General features: G+C 49.1%; 1 protein-coding gene across 1 annotated transcript; it reads left to right on the forward strand.

The window, feature by feature from the left end:
* Positions 1–4,036: 4,036 nt before the first annotated feature.
* Positions 4,037–5,287, forward strand: ACTL9 (actin like 9; the record flags this gene model as incomplete). The annotated part of the gene is made up of 1 exon (XM_082650608.1): positions 4,037–5,287. The coding sequence occupies one exon, from the start codon at positions 4,037–4,039 to the stop codon at positions 5,285–5,287; it is 1,251 nt and encodes a 416-aa protein (XP_082506734.1).
* Positions 5,288–17,272: the final 11,985 nt, after the last annotated feature.

Below are 17,272 nucleotides of genomic sequence, written 5' to 3' on the forward strand. Positions count from 1 at the left end.
AAAGCAGTGTAAGATAGTTAAAGGGGATTGGGATCCTGCTATTTTATGTAGAATCGGAAGGAAAAGTCTCTTAGTTAAGGTGCACTTGCACAGAGACCTTAATGAGTTGGAACAGTGAGTCACATGAATTCGTGTGGCAAGAGTGGTCTTAGCGTACGCCGAGGCCCGCACCACGGAGGCCAGTGTGAACAAGCTGGGGATGGTGAGGGGGTGGGAGAAGATGGACTGGCAGAAAAGACTTGGTGGATCCTGCTCTTGTTGGGTTTTATGGGTTATTGTTAGGACTTTCCCTTATACTTTCAATGAGTTGGCCTCTTAGAGCCCCAACAGGAAACAGCTGAGACGTTCAGACTAGGGCAGTTCAAGTAGAGTTTTCATAAAAGGGCTACTTACAGAGTAGTGTAGGAAGGATGTATCAATAGAAAGACCACAAAAGGCGGTTGGTATCCAGTAGCTGGTAAAGGCAGTGCTCTAACACCCGTAAGCCTGAAGGGGCAAGGGGAGGGAGTGCTTATTGAAATCCAGAGATAAGAGAGGAAAGAATCACATTCGAGGAGCTGAGAGGATGACAGGGGTGGTGTCCAGACCCAGGTTCTGCAAGAAATAGCCAGTGCCAGACTTCAGTCAATTTCATCCTCCTGTTTCATGCCCAGGCTCCCCATTGACTAAACCCAACCAGAAGCCATAAGGCAAGAAAGCCCATTGGTACAGTTCATACTGACTAACCTTCTAAGGTGCAGCAAGGTAGAGTAAGTGGGTTCTCTGCGGGGGAAGAAAACCAGAACTGCTCACCCCTTTTGCTTCTTAGAATCTACTCTTAACAGTCACCTGGGTGGAAACTTCATGTCCCTACCCAGGAATTCCATCAACTACTCTAGCATCCTGGGTGCTGTCAAAGTGCTGATATACTCACATCTGTGGTCTAAACTAGTCTCCTCCACAAGTGTTCTTCAAGATGGATATGGGGTTCTTGGGAGGAAAGTGCAAAAAATAACCTAAACGTCCTGGTTCCCAGAAGGCAAACACTCCCACTGGGAGGCAAAGTAAGAACCCCATTGAACTTTATGGCTGCTATGAGGCCAGCACACAAGGAAAGACGTCACCATGGCTTTTGGCATGGGTAATTAGTCCTGTCACCCAGAAGATGTGGGTTTTCTATTACACAGTGAGGGCAAAGAAGAAAACATTCGGAATTCAGGTAATCCAATGAGATGTCTCTTGATATTCTTTTCCCGATTTTGTTGATGAACAAGTGTAGCAGCTCTATCCTGAGAAAGGTATGGTGACCAGGTGTTCAGACTCCTCGATGATCTGGATCATCCCGCCAGGTAAGCCACCTAGACCAGTGGAGATGCTAGTCAAGGGTGAAAGGAACGTAGGGTAGGGTAGGGTAGTAGAGGAAAGTGATAAGTGTCAGTTGCAGCTGATGCTTAGAACAGCTGAGAATAGCTGCTGTGGACAGTTGTCTGTAGTTCGTCCCATTTATCTTTCTCTTGGAAATGTCTCCAGGCAACAATAGCAACCAGAATCCTATGTGCATTCACTGTAAGAAGCAAGTACATCTGAGTGGCATAATTGGAGGACCATAAGGGAGACCAGTATATTTCCCAGTTTCTTCTTTTAGGACTAAGTCACTTCCCCAGCTGCTGGAAGTGTTGGCTGCTAATGGCTCATGCTGACAGCCTCTCTGGGAATTCCCTTGGGCCAAAGAAAAGTGCCACACCTAAGATTATGGCAACTGTCCAGGGGCCAGTCCACTTCCAATGACTGGTTCATTTGCGGGGTACAAAGGTACAATTACTTTGCCTCAATTTGAGACACCCCTGAAGGGTCAGCCTCAGCTCGGGAACTCCCCATGGGATCAAGGGTAGTCTTCATTCTTAAGTTATCACAGTTCAATCTCTTATTCTGCTCAATCCTGGTTCTCTAGAGATAGTTACCTTAGGCAAGTGACAAACTTTTCATGCCAAAGTTTTTTCATCTGTAAAATAGAAACAATAAGAGTGCCTACTTCTTTAGACATATACTAAGGATTCAATCAATACATGTAAAACACTTAAGAGACTTCCTGGTGTATAGGAAACATTGTAGATTTATTTCATCTTTTATTATGAATTAATTAAAATTCACTGTGGGATTATACTGAGCAAAATAAGCCACACTCAAGAGTAAATATTGTACAGTTATATTTGTATGAATTTCAAGGACAAGCAAAAAATCTGTGATAGGAAAATAATCAGAACAGTGGTTGCATTTAAGCTCAGGTTGTGAGGGAGGGGCAGGGATTGACTGAAGAGACATGAAGGGACTTTATGGGGTGAGGAGAGTGTTCTGTATCTTAGTAGCAGCATAGGTATATGCATTTGTCAAAACACACTGAACTGTACACTTAAGGTCTCTACATTGTACTGTACGTAACATACCTAAATTTAAATCAGATTTGTGCCAAGTGAAAGGAGCCAGAGACAAAAAGACATTTATTGTATAATTCCATTGTATGACATTCTGGAAAAGGCAAAACTTTAGGGAAGGACAAATCAGTGGTTTCTAGGGGCAAGGAGTAAGAGGGGGGTGACCACAAAGGGGCAGAGCAAAGGGATTTGAGAGTGATGAAATTGTTCTGTCACAAATGTGTTGATGTTCATGTGTGTATCATGTTCAGTCGTGACTGTGTTGATTGATCCATAACTCTAGCATTTGCCAAAACCTACAGAACTGTGCCAACCACCACAGAGAGTGAATATTACTGTGGGTTTAAAAAGAAAAAGTAATCCCCCAGATAGGGGAGGGAATGCAAACTATAACAAATGAACCTAACTGTATGACAAATGAATAACATAACCACAACGAACGGGGCAAAAAGGAAACCAGATTTACTTTAGAAGACTGTTTTGACTGGATACTGTAAGGTTGAATACATAAAGAACTGTCCAGAAATTCTGTACTCTAGTTTTTAAAAAATTTTTTTTCAGATGACACGCATTAGCACTTCTGAAACTACTTTGTGTGTATACTAGTGTTGAACAACTAAGTAAATAGTAGAAAATGAGAACTAATTAATCACTGTCAAAGAAAGATGCTTTAAAAATACATTAAACCGGGCTTCCCTGGTGGCGCAGTGGTTGAGAGTCCACCTGCCGATGCAGGGGACACGGGTTCATGCCCCGGTCCGGGAAGATCCCACATGCCGCGGAGCGACTAGGCCCGTGAGCCATGGCCACTGAGCCTGTGCGTCCGGAGCCTGTGCTCCACAATGGGAGAGGCCACAACGGTGAGAGGCAAGCGTACCGAAAAAAAAAAAATGGGAGCAGAGGAATTGAATAGACATTTTTCCAAAGAAGATATACAAGTGGCCAACAGGTATGTGAAAATGTGCTCGACATTACTAATTATCAGAGAAATGCAGATCAAAGCCACAAGACATCACCTCATACCTGTTAGAATGACTAGCATCGAAAAGCGATAACAGGGACTTCGCCGGTGGCTCAGTGGTTAAGAATCCACCTGCCAATGCAGGGGACATGGGTTCGAGCCCTGGTCCAGGAAGATCCCACATGCCACGGAGCAACTAAGCCCGTGCGCCACAACTACTGAGCCCACGTGCCGCAAGTACTGAAGCCCATGCGCCTAGAGTCCATGCTCCACAACAAGAGAAGCCACGGCAATGAGAAGCCCGCACACCACAACAAAAGAATAGCCCCCGCTAGCCGCAACTAGAGAAAGCCCACATGCAGCAACGAAGATCCAACGCAGCCAAAAATTAATTAATTTTTTAAAAAAGAGAGCGGAGAGGGGAACCCAGATTAAATACTCTGGGAGCTTTCTGGAGCAAGGAAGGGCTCACCCTTACATCCCACCACCCCACTCCTGCATTGTGAGCAGCAAAATGACGTCATAGAGCAGCGGCCCCGCCCCCTCTCCCTCTCTCCGCCTGTGCTTGCCCCAGGCCTGGCCTCAGCCTTTTCTCTCCACACCCCCCTCACCCCAGAGGAAAGTGGGCTGCCTTGCCAAGAAACCCACGCGACCACTTACAGCCATGGATCCAAATCGGGGCAACCCCCCGGGGCCCCAGACCTCCCCAGAGGCCCCCAAGCCTAGCCCGAACCCCTGCTCAATCCTGGCGAACAATACCATGCCGCAAGAACCCCCCAGCATGGTGGGCGACAGGTTGCCCCCAAAGACCCGGGCGGTGGTCATCGACATGGGCACAGGCACCTGTAAGGTGGGCTTCGCGGGGCAGGCCCGGCCCACCTACACCGTGGCCACCGTCGTCGGCTGCCAGCCCAAGAAGTCGACCACCACCGGGCCGCCGGTGCTGGAGGCGTTCATCGGCGAAGCAGCCCGCGCTCGCCCTGAGCTGATGCTGGTGCAGACCGTGCGGAACGGCATCGTGGTGGACTGGGACGCAGCCGAGCTGATTTGGCGTCACATGCTGGAACACGACCTCCTCGTGAACCCCCGGGACCACCCGCTGCTGTTCTCCGATCCGCCCTTCAGCCCCACCACCAACCGCGAGAAGCTGGTGGAGGTGGCTTTCGAGTCACTGAGCTCCCCCGCCATGTATGTGGCTTCCCAGTCAGTGCTGTCCGCCTACGCGCACGGGCGGGTCAGCGGGCTGGTGGTGGACACGGGCCACGGGGTCACCTACACGGTGCCCGTCTTCCAGGGCTACAACCTGCCTCACGCCACAGAGCGCCTGGACCTGGCGGGCACCCACCTGACCGCCTTCCTGGCGGAGATGCTGCTCGGCTCTGGCTTGCCGCTGGGGCGGCAGGACCTGGACACGGTGGAGAACATCAAGCGCCGCTACTGCTATGTGGCCTCCGACTTCCTGAAGGCACAGGCCCGGCCCGAGGAGGAATGCCGCCAGACCTTGAAGCTGCCTGACGGGCGGATGGTCACGCTGGGCAAAGAGCTGTTCCGGTGCCCTGAACTGCTGTTCAGCCCCCCCGAGATCCCAGGGCTGTCGCCCGTGGGCGTCCCCACCATGGCGAAACAGAGTCTTCAGAAGGTGCCGCTGGAGTTGCGGACCGATATGGCCCAGAACGTGCTGCTCTGCGGGGGCTCTTCACTCTTCACCGGGTTTGAGGATCGCTTCCGCGCTGAGCTGCAGCGCGGTCTGCCCCCAGAGGCCCACGTGGTAGTGGCGGCCCAGCCCACCAGGAATTTCTCCGTGTGGATCGGCGGCTCCATCCTCGCCTCGCTGAGCGCCTTCAAGTTCTGCTGGGTCTTGCGGGAGCAGTACGAAGAGCAGGGGCCCCACGTCGTGTACCGCAAATGCTGCTGACACGGCCAGGGGTGGGTGTGCGCGGTGCGGGGTTGGGGCGAGTTATGGGCAGTAAAGTTTCTGCTACCCAGACGGCTCCGTCCTGCCTTCCCCCAAGGCCGGGCCCAGTCCACTGCTGGACCCACCCAGATGCGCCTGGCTGTGACCCCACAGACACACCCGCCCTGGTGGGCTACCTCCCAAGACATCCCTGGTTCTGCCCTGCTTTGACTCACCTCCCAGGAGCCATCCCCTGAGACACCCCAGTTCTGACTCCCTGACCCTCTGTCCCCCACGATCAACCCCCCTACACACACACACACACACACACACACACCACCATGTGCTAACCCTGTCAAACCCATCTCCCACAATCCTAGTCTCCCACCACACTCGGGTTGGGATCTCCTTCCCAAGCCCACTCCAAAACTATCCCTGGTTCTCAGCACCCCAAATCCACCCACTCTTTGGTTTCCCGGGTCTGATTATCCAAAGTTCTCTGACACCCTGATGTTCTGAACATCCCCCCACAAGTGCTGCATCCCCACACTACCACAAAGATCCAGAATCTGACCCTCAAGGGTCTCCCCTACAATAGCACACTAAAGGATCCCCCAGTGTTCAAAGTCCATCCCCCAAGTTCCACCCTCCTCCAAAGCTCTGACCTCCCCACATGATTCGTTTCCCCAAACTCCTTCCATCCAGATGCTCCCACAACCCATCCCCCATCTTTACCCCCAAAGAACACCAAGTTCTGAGACCCCCAAAGCCCCCAGGATGGCCCCCTCTGCTCTCAGCCCACCCCACCCCCGCTCTGTAACTCCCCCAGAAATACTCCCACGTGATTTCTCAGTGCATCTCCTGACCCCATTCCTCAGCTCCTGGAATATCCTCCCAGGAAGACTACGGCCCCCAGGACCATCATGTGATGACCCCACTAATGCACCTGTGTTCTGAATCCCCCAACTCCCTCCCCAAAGACATTTTCCCAGGGTTGCCCTCTGGTGAACCCCAGGACACCCCATCCTGGTATTCTCAGGCTCCCGGAACTCACCCCCAGGACCAGCCACAAGGTCCCATCTCATTAGTTGAGACACCAACAGCCAGTGACATTTACAAGGACTGCCCAGCACAATGTGACCCTGAGGCAGATACCCCTCAGGGGTATCTGGGGGGTCCCCCTGGACACTGGCTCTCTCCTGCCAACCCCACACAAGTCTCCAGTGCTAGTTGTCCTGGGCTGTCCATCCCCACCACCTTCCATTCCACTAGTGTTTCATTCCAAGTTCACCCCATCTCCCCAGACCTCTCTCGGCATATTCCTACTATGCCACCCCAGGGGCTTTCTCTGGGACCTGCCCTGAGGATGTCCTATGAAGCCTCTACTACCCCACCTGCAGGGTGGAGGGGCTGGACATTCTCCCCACAGGGTATCCTCAGTCCCCTCTCCCTGCTCTGCCCTTATCCTCAGCCACCGAGGCCCCTGCTGGAGGCAGGACCCTTTGCCTTTATGCCGTCTAGCTCAGCCCAGTTAATGTCAGGATCCCTGGCCAGCAGCCTGGACACATCCTCCCAATGTAGCAACAAAATAAGCCTGAGCTGTCAGAACTTATCCACGTTCATGCTGGGTCCAAGGGATCATTCATTCATTCATTCATTCAAACAGTCAATGCTTACTGAACTTCATTCACAGGCTTTGTCTCTCCCTGAGTCTTTCTGTGTGTCTCTTTGGTTTTGGTTTTTATTTGTTCACTTGATGTGTTTTTCTCTCTGACTCACCTGCCAGCACTAGTTCTTATGCAGGAATTTTCCAGCGTGGAAACTCCTATATTCATGGAGCGTGTGAGCCCACCCCACTCCCCCATCTGCCATCAGGCAATGGGAGGGAGTGAAGGCCCTGGTCATCCCCACCCACCCTGTACCACTGTGTCCTGGGCAGTGGCTCCAGCCCCCTCACAGGCCAGTGGGTGGTCCTCAGCTGAGAGGACAGCCTCACAGACAGGCTCCGATCCCCATATCACAAGCATGCAAGGTTGGACCCCCTCCCTTGCCTTCCCTCCTGCTGGCAGCCTCAACCTGTAGAATCAGCAAGATCTCCCAGGAGGTTATGAAGTGGTGAGGGGAACTGCTCATTCTTCCCACCAGGGGGCAGCACCTCCAAGCACAAGGCCTTAAGGGCAGAGCCGAATTTAGAACCACGATGGCTGCAGCAAACTTGGCATCCCAGACCTACCCCAAACCATGATGTCAGGGCACTGCCAGCCACACACACACAGAGAAGGGATGTGGGACAGGCTGAGTCTCAGAAGTCACAGGAAGTGAGGAGGATGCAGAAACCCCTGCCACCCTTGGGCTGCTGGGAAACCCAAAGGACACTCACTTAGACCAGACTAAGTTTCCCCCAGCTCCAAACCTTCCCTGGGATAGAGATTTCCTCTGCAACCCTCTGGAAATGTGCCCCCCCATTTGCACACTCCCAGGGATGGGGAGCTCACTACTTCAAGTCTGTGTTAGAAATCTCAACTCATGGACTTCCCTGGGGACGAAGTGGTTAAGAATCTGCCTGCCAATGCAGGGGACACGGGTTTGAGCCCTGGTCCAGGAAGATCCCACATGCCATGGAGCAACTAAGCCCGTGCGCCACACTACTGAGCCCGCGCACCTAGAGCCCATGTTCCGCAACAAAAGAAGCCACTGCAATAAGAAGCCCGTGCACCGCAATGAAGAGTAGCCCCCGCTCACTGCAACTAGAGAAAGCCTGTGCACAACAACGAAGACCCAACACAGCCCAAAATAAATAAATTAATTAATTAAAAAAAAATCTCAAGTCATCCCAGGAGTCTTAGGTAAACCTCTGCAGTCTGCTTGCCACCCCCCATCCAGAGCACTGAGAACACCAGAGACCCTGAGCCCCCCACTCAGGCCCACATGCACCCCTGGACTCTACTCTCTCCCAAACCCAACATCCTCAAGTTTTTCCATTTCTGGCTTTAAGTCACTCACGCATCCATTCCACAAACATTCATTGGCCACCCACTACATGCCCAGCACCGTGCTCAAATCTAAGGAAACCACAGTGATCAAGAAATGGGGTCTCAGGAAACCACAGTCAACAAGAAATGGGGTCTCAGCCTCCCAGACCCTCCTCGGAAGGTCTGACCAGGTCACTTCTTCCATCAACTTCCAACTGCCTGATATCTGTTCCACACACTGACCCACAAGTCCTTTCCTTCTTATGGCCTCAAAAGCACACACTTCCTTCCCACCCCAGCCCAGGCCTCTTCATTGCTCACCTGGAGGATTGTGGGAGCCTCCGCCCTGGTGCCCTGGTCACCTCTCTCGCCCTCTGGAAGGCCCTTGCAGAGGATTTCTGCAAAGCGTAACTTAGAACCCTCTGGTGGAAAACAAAACCCAAGTTCTTATGATAGCTCTGAATCCTCTGCCAACCTCTCCAGACTTCTCCTTGACTTTCCCTCCCACCACCTTCACCCCCAACACACCAGTTGCCTTTCTGTTCCTCAAACATACTGTTACGGGCTGCATGTGTCCCCCCCAGAATTCCTATGCTGGAGATTGGGCCCTAATCCAATATGACAAGTGTCCTTATAAAAAGGGGAAATTATGACAACACACACAGAGGGAAGGCCATGTGAGGACACAACAAGAAGACAGCCGTCTACAAGCCGAGGAGAGAGGCCTCAGAAGAAACCAGCCCTGCCAATACCTTGACCTTGCATTTCTAGCCTCCGTAATTGTGAGAAAACAAATGTCTGTTGTATAAGCCATCTAGTCTGTAATCTATTTTGTTATGGCAACCCCAGTAGACTAAGAGAGATTTTACCAAGTGTGGTTCGGAAGGTAGTTATAATGCCAGCTACAACCATGTGGCCAATTACAGAAATGAGGACTATAACTGTCATGAGTACTTCTCTCTTGTTTTTTATGAATATGTGTGTATATTACATATACATACACATATGTATGTATATGTATATATATATATATATATAAACCAAATATCTTTGTTTTCTTCCCTCTTTTATCTCCATATCATGTAACATAAGATGTATTGACTTTATAGCATAGTATTTAAATATTGTTCACTTTACATCCTAGTATTTAAATTAGGGTATCAAAGAGAAGGGTAAACGTAACTCAATTACTTTATCTCCTCACCCTGAACAATGTTAAGACAAATGACAATTCAAAAAATAAATTAAATAAATTATAAGTAATTTTTAAATGACAAATGGAGTAAACTACAGTTCATAACACAAAGGGACAGTGTCCATAATATATAAAGAGCTCTTGGAAACAATCAATAAGAAAAATATTACAACAGTCCATGGAAAAGTTAAAAAAGGATATTAAATTTGAGCTCACAGAGAAAGAAACACAAATGGTTCTTAGTCACAAGAGAAGATTCTCAATCTCATAAGGGAAATGAACTTTAAAACTACACTGCAAGACCATGTTTAATCCATCAGATTGGCAGAGATCAAAAGGTTTGATAACTCCCCAGGTTGGTGAGGCTCTGGGGAAACTGGTACTCTCTTATTCTGATGATGCAGAAGGAAACTGGTACAAACCCTTACGCAGAACAAATGGTAATATCTACCTAAATGACAAATACACACACCTTCCAAGCCAGCTATCACACTTCCAGGAATTTCTCCTTCAGATACACTCACTCGTATGTGAAATGACATCAGTGCAGTTATCCACTGTACGGTGCAGCACTTTATTGTGGCAAAACATAGGAAAAAACATTATGTGTTGCCAACGTTATGTGACCATCCATGGAAACTGGTTACATAAATGTCGTTCAAACATAGAGTAATACTACACAGCTCTGTGTAGCAAGCTCTGTTCACTGACATGGACTGCAAGCCAACATATATTTTAAGTGAAAAAAAAGAAGGCCCAGAATGGTATGTTACCATTTATGTAAAAAAAAAAAAAAAAAAAGGATTAAAGGGATATGTAGATATTTGCTTGGAAATGCCTAGAATATCTCTAGATGATCTCACAAGAAATCTGACTGGTGGCTGCTGCTAGACCAGATTTTTTCCAGTTTTATTTCATTATTACGCTTCAAGGAACAATCATTTTTAGACTTTTTTTTTCTTAATTGTCCCATACAAAAGTTTAACACAACAGAGGTACTATGTATCTATACTATATCTATACATATATAGTCTGTGTATACCTGTGCTTTATACATAAACAGGTTTTTTTGCACACACCCCTAAACCAATTTTCACTCCTTTGGGGACAATATCATCTCCACTGAGGATTGATGCTCTTGGGGAGGTGACCAGGGAGCCTTTGCAAAGTGGGGAGGAGACTGCTCACTGCCTGCCCTTGTGAAGTACAGTAAGTCCCTTACATACAGACAAGTTCCGTTCCAAGAGCACGTTCGTAAGTCAAATTCTTTTGTAAGTCCAACAAAGTTAGCCTAAGTACCCAACTAACACAATCGGCTGTATAGTACCATACTGTAAAAGGTTTATAATACTTTTCACACAAATAATACATAAAAAACAAACAAACACACAAAATAAAGGAAACATTTTTAATCTTACAGTATAGCACCTTGAAAAGTACAATAGTACCAGCTACATCACCACTACATTTACGCTTGCTTCCAGACATCCTGGCCTTGAAATAAAGATACAGTACTGTACAGTAAAGTACACAAAGCACTTGTAGAGAATGAACACACATGAATGAACACACATGACAATGTACGTCAGACACGTGAACTAACTTACGTGATTGGACATGAGAACGCACGTTCGCATCTTTGAAAGTTCCTTCGTACGTAGGGGACTTACTATATTAAAATTTTGAAACATGTAAATATGTTTTTGGGGGGTGAAGTAGAAAAGAACAGCTTTATTGCTTTGCCAGGTGAAGGGGGCCACAGGGGGCTAATGTTCTCAAAACTGTGTGTCCCTATGAATATATATTTTTTAATATGGAAATTTATTTTAGGTTCCTCTGGTGTCCACCCAGGTAGCTCTGTTTTCTCTCTCTCTCCCTAGCTGTGATCCTCTGATTTGTTTGATTCCTTGTCAATGGATGATGTCAATGGATGGTGTCTCCCGCCTCAGCCTTGAGTTTGGGGAGGGCAGAGGCCCCATGTGTGTATGTACCCAGCGCACAGTCATGCCCAATAAACGTTTGTTGAATGACTAAATGAATAAGCTGTGACTTTGGCTGAGCTAAGAGGAATCCTCCTACATAGGGACCCCTCTTCCTCTCTTCCTCCTGACACTGGAGTCATAGAGACCAGGGTTCTAGCATCATCTCTTCACATGCTGTACGACCTTGGACAAGTAACCAGACCTCTCTGAGTCTCACTCAACGCACCTGTAAAGTGAGGGTGACATCAGTGCTCACTGCAGGGAGGCTTTATAAGGGTTAAGTCAGATCATACAGGTGCTCTGGGAAGTATGGAAGGATACATGTCAAACTGCCATTGTCTTTGGGGCTGTGAGGAGGGACGGGAGTTTTTGCATTTACTCTGTATATCAATGCATTGTTTGAGTGTTCTACAATGCAAATGCCTCCGTAGAAATAATTCCTTCAAACCATTTTGAGTAATGCATAAAATGGACTTAACACACTCAGTACACAGCAAGTGGTTAATACATGGTGATGAGGCAGCTGTTTCAACTAGAGTGTGCCAAAGACAGATTCCATGTCGTCCAGCCAGCCCACTGGCCACCAAGAGTCTGGAGACAGACCCTCCTCCAAGAGTTTGACCAGAGAGAGAATCCACCAAGTGACCTTAGTCCAGACTGCCTGTCCTTTGGGGGACCCAGAAGAGGAAGTCTTTGGAGGAGGTGGGGTCATCCCACCAGGTAAATCACAGACCAATTGGAGATTAAGGTGGAGTGAATATTGCACGGCGGAAAAGTACAGCATCAGAGCTTGGCTTCCTTTTAAAATTTGACCGCTTGTTTATCATGGAATTTTTTGCATTAATTTTTATTTTTTTACATGTTGCATTGATGCCAGGAGCTGGGGGGAGGGGGCAGCGCAGAGTGATGCCTATGGGTATAGGGTTTCTTTCTGGGGTGATGAAACTGTTCTGTAGTAGACAGGGGTGATGGTTACACAACCCTGTGAATGTACTAACTACCTCGGAATTGTACACTTTCAAAGGGTGAATTGTATGGTATGGGAGATAATCTCGATTAAAAGCATTGCACTGAAATATTCTTTATTTTATAAGCCCTAGAGATCTAATGCACAGTATAGTGAATATAGATAACAATATTGTATTATCATCATCAGATTTGCTAAGACTGGAACTTAATTATTCCGACCACTAAAGACAAATGATAATAATGGACCGCGACAGAGGTGTAACTATCACTACAGTGGCGATCATGTTACAATACATAAATGTATCAAATTAGCGTGTTGTACACCTTAAATTTACACAATGTTATATGCGAAATATATTTCGAAGTTTTTTCACTTTGATTACTGAGATGTTGGGAGCCCCCTTAAATTTGCTCATGAGAATGCCTCACTCGCCTCACCCTAATCCCAGCTGCGTGGACACTAGGAGGTGGTGAGGATCTCAGATGGTTTTCGTGAGACTGGCCCAGGAAGAGACACACGAAGATCAGACTCCTCTAGACCTTGGCCGCAGGGCCTGCTTCCTTCCAGGAAATCACCGACACTACCACCTACCACCCCCAGTTGGGTACCTGCAGCTGCTGGTTGCATCCCCCAGCCAGGTCACTGCCCCAGGAGCAATGAAGGACTCAGCCAACACCCCACCCCATCCCAGCACAGTGAAGTTAAACCCAACAGGGAAGTTTAACTCCCGACAGACAGGGAATTCTGGTTTTAGCAGGATTGTTCACACAATCACACACACAATCACACACACACACACACACACACACACACACACATACACACACACACACACACACACACACACACACACCCTTACCCCAGCTATCACCTGGGGCCTCTTGAAACTTTGTATGGACAGATGAGGCTGTCAGATGTGTGGAAGAAAGGTGGAGGAGGGGGTACTGGACCAGGGGACAGGGTTCCAGATCAGGGGCTAATAGATTTTCCAGGAACCCCACTCACAGTTGATCAAGTCACCAAGCAATGGGTGGAAAAGCCCAGCCCACCTGGTTGGCAATCACCCCTCAGGGGGCAAGTCAGCTCCAGGGTCTCACTATCTTCCACCCACTTCTCACCAGTCCACGCCTCCCCCAACCCGGGTTGCCACCCCCTTCCTCCTGATGGGCACCCAGCATCCCTTTCTTCTCCTCCATTCTGACTGCCACCCCCCCTTAGAAACCCATGAATCTCTTTTGCAAGAAGCAAATTTGATCACACTCCTCTCCTGCTCAATATCCCTCCATGGCTCCCTATGGCCCTGGGGCTAAATAATTTTCCCAGAACCCCAATGAAGCCTGGACCAAAGCCCTGCTAACCCCCCATGGCTCCCCATTGCATTCTGCATTCCATTCCCAAATGCTTCTTTCATTCCCTGGAACTCAGCACTTTCCCTCCTGCCTCAGAGACTTTGCACAAGCTGCTGCCTCCACCTGGAACACTTTCTCTTCTCCCGTCTTTCCCTAGTTAATGCCTATATCCCTGCTTGAAATCTCAGCTCTGGGAAGCCCTTTATGACTGCCCAGGTGGGTCAGGTCCACCAGCACCAGGCATCAGTCCCACCTAACATTTATCAGGATTGTGCATTATGTCTGTCCATGTGACTCAGCCCAGGTCAGCCTCCCCCAGTGAACTGTGACTTCCAGGAGGTCTGGAAACTGGCACATAGTAGGTCCTCAACCAACACTTACTTGACAGTTTGATTGCTTTCTGCCCAGTAGAAGGAACAGATAATAAACACGAAAAGAAATAAGAATTTTAGATGGTAAAAATACACAATACTATATATTAAATAGATAACTAATAAGGACCTACTATATAGCACAGGGAACTCTACCCAATATTCTGTAATCACCTATGTGGGAAAAGAATCTGAAAAATGGTGGATATATGTATATGGATAACTGATTCACTTTTCTGTACACCTGAAACTAACACAACATTGTAAATCAACTATACTCCAATAAAAACAATATGCCCCGAAGAAAATTAAACAGGGTGATGTGATGGGTGATCAGACAGGAAGGACCCAAGAAGATGAGGGAAGAGCATTCCAGGCCGAGGGAACTGCAAGGGTAAAGGCCTGGAGGCAGGGCCCACTTGGTGTGCTTGGAGAACACAGTGGACTGAGTGGGGAGAAAGAGGGAGGGAGTGAGGGCAGGTCGTGATATATTCCAATATGATATATTCCAAAAGTTTCATTGTTTGTGGCAAGAAGAGCCCAGGAAGATGGCTCAGCATCAGGAGAGGACAGATAAGCTTGGGGCAGGGCGGGGTACAAGGTGAGGGTCCCCACGAAGATCATTCATCAGGAAGGCTTAGAACCACAGAGCATCAGAACCTGACAAGGGAACCTGAGGCCATCTAGCGTGTCCCTGGCAGAGCCCGGATTCGAACCCAGGTTCCCTGTTTCCCGAATCCAGCTGGTCTCACTGCTCTCCCCTATTTCCTGAGGATCTGAAATTTGAATGATTCCTGGGTTTGACTAGGGGGACAGGAGGGAGGGCATGCTGGGTAGGGGAACAGCAAAGGTAGCCGTGTGGAAGCCACGGGAAAGCAAGGTGCAGGAAGTGGAGAATAATAACCACTAGCAAGTATCAGCCCTTCCTACCTACCAGACGCTGCTGCGCTAACCGCCCAGGGCGCGTTACCTCCTCCTCTTCTCCCTCTGAGGTTAGAACTATTATTATCTCCACTCCACAGAAGGGGAAACTGAGGCCCAGGGAGGTGATGCAAAGGCCCCAGAAGCAGTGCAGAGCCCTCCTTCGCTTCGAGCCGCACACCCAGGCCCCAAGACAGGAAGACAGTGGCCAGGACAGCCCTGTTAGAGGGCGGGGGAGGGGCCGGGCCAAACCGCGGACAGGATTTCTCAGAATTTACAGTATGATGGGGGGAGGGGAGGTTGGGGACGCCCCCAGAACCTGCGGAGCCACAGGCGGAGAGGCGGCGGGAGAGAGTGGGTGGCGAGGGGGCCCAGCTCGCGCTTTATGGGAGAGGGCTCCGCTCTCCTCCATCCCCCCACCTCTTTGAGCCTCAGCCCCCGCAAGAGGGCTTAGGGGGCCACGTATGCGGAGACTCGAGGGGCTCCCTGCACACCAGGCTCTAGCATATGTGTGCAAGTGTGTGCTTCATGTCCCTACACAGACCCTAGCACACACATGTGCATGCATTTGTCACATCACACGTGCACACCCAGGCCAGTGTGTGTGTGTGTGTGTGTGTGTGTGTGTGTGCGCGCACACACACACACAAGTAAACTCAGGCAGACCCAGGCGTTTCACCCCCAGTCACCCAGGCATACCACAAAGTGGGGGGCTGGTGGAGTTCCCCTGAAGCAGGAGATAGATGGGCCCCAGACTGAGCAGCTGGAGTTTGTCCCCTGTGGACAGATACTCCAAACTAGCAGGAGCCAGAGAGGAGGCTGGGTCCTGCCCAGATAACAGACGAGACCACATATGTCTCAGTCTTGAGGTCAAGGAGACCTTCCTGACTGTACATGTGCAGAAAGGCTCCTTGGAGGTCAAAAAGGGACTGATGTCAACGTACCCATAGGCCTCTTCTCTAGAATCCATCTTGGCTAAGAGATGCGCTGTCACACATGGGAGGACCCTGAGATAAAACAAATTCGGACTCAGAACCAGGCAAAGCAAGAGGACGGGCCAGAGGAGACCCGGAAGAAATGCCCCATGTGAGTGACTGAAACTACCATGAGGGCGCAGCTCTTTCTCTGAGTCCGCCCACGTGTCTATCCACACATACCCTTTTTCCTCCTAATAAACACTTTACTTGTTTCACCACTTTCTGTCCCTTTGTGGAAATTTACTTCTACAGTGCTGAGAGAGGCCAGGGCCTTGTCACTGGCCACTGGTCCCTGGTGGTCTAGTGGTTAGGATTCAGCCCTCTCACTGCCTCGGCCTGACATCAATCTCTGGCCGGGGGACCAAAATCCTGCTTCAAGCTGCTGCAGGCCAAAGCCACCCTAGATCAGCCCCTCCCCCATCTCCCTGAGGGCGGTGTGCCCAGGCTGGGACCCGACAGGGGGCCGTGTCCTTCCACATCCCCTCTGCACTCTGTGCCCAGTTCCCTGGTCAATCTCTTCTTTTCCATCTCTCAGGGGCCCATCTGTCCTCTGTGCATGGCAGACTCAATGGCATTTTTTTTTTAATTGAGGTGAAAATTAACATTTTGTGTGTGTGTCAGGATTATTCCATTTTATTCTTTTTTTTCAACATCTTTATTGGAGTATAATTGCTTTACAATGGTGTGTTAGTTTCTGCTGTACAACAAAGTGAATCAGCTGTACGTATACATATATTCCCATATCTCCTCCCTCTTGCATCTCCCTCCCACCCTCCCTATCCCACCGCTCTAGGTGGTGAAAATTAACATTTTAAAGTGAACAGTTCAGGAGTACTTAGTGCATTCACAAGGTTATGCAACCACCACCTCTCTCTAGTTCCAAAACATTTCATCTCCCCAAAAGGAATCCCTGTGCCCATTAAGTAGTCACTCCTGACTCCCCCCAGCCCCTGGCAACCAGCCACCAACCTGCTTTCTGTCTCTGTGGGTTTGTCTATTTTGAATATTTTGTATAAATGGAATCATACAACACGTGGCCTTTGGTGACCGGCTTCTCTCACTCATGTTTTCCAGATCTCGGTTCAAATGTCACCTCCTCCGAGGGACCTTCCCTGACCTCCCCCCGCCCCCAAATGCCTCAGCCCACAGCCCTCAGCAGCATCTGACATAATCTTGACCATCTATTTGTTCACTCAAAGGCTGTCCCTCTCCTCAAAGACACAGGCTCCAAAGGGCAAGGATTGGTTTCATCCTCTCTGAAAAGTTGTC

This window comes from Grampus griseus (assembly GCF_964374135.1).
Source record: "Grampus griseus genome assembly, chromosome: 3".
In the NCBI taxonomy this organism is placed as follows: Eukaryota; Metazoa; Chordata; class Mammalia; order Artiodactyla; family Delphinidae; genus Grampus; species Grampus griseus.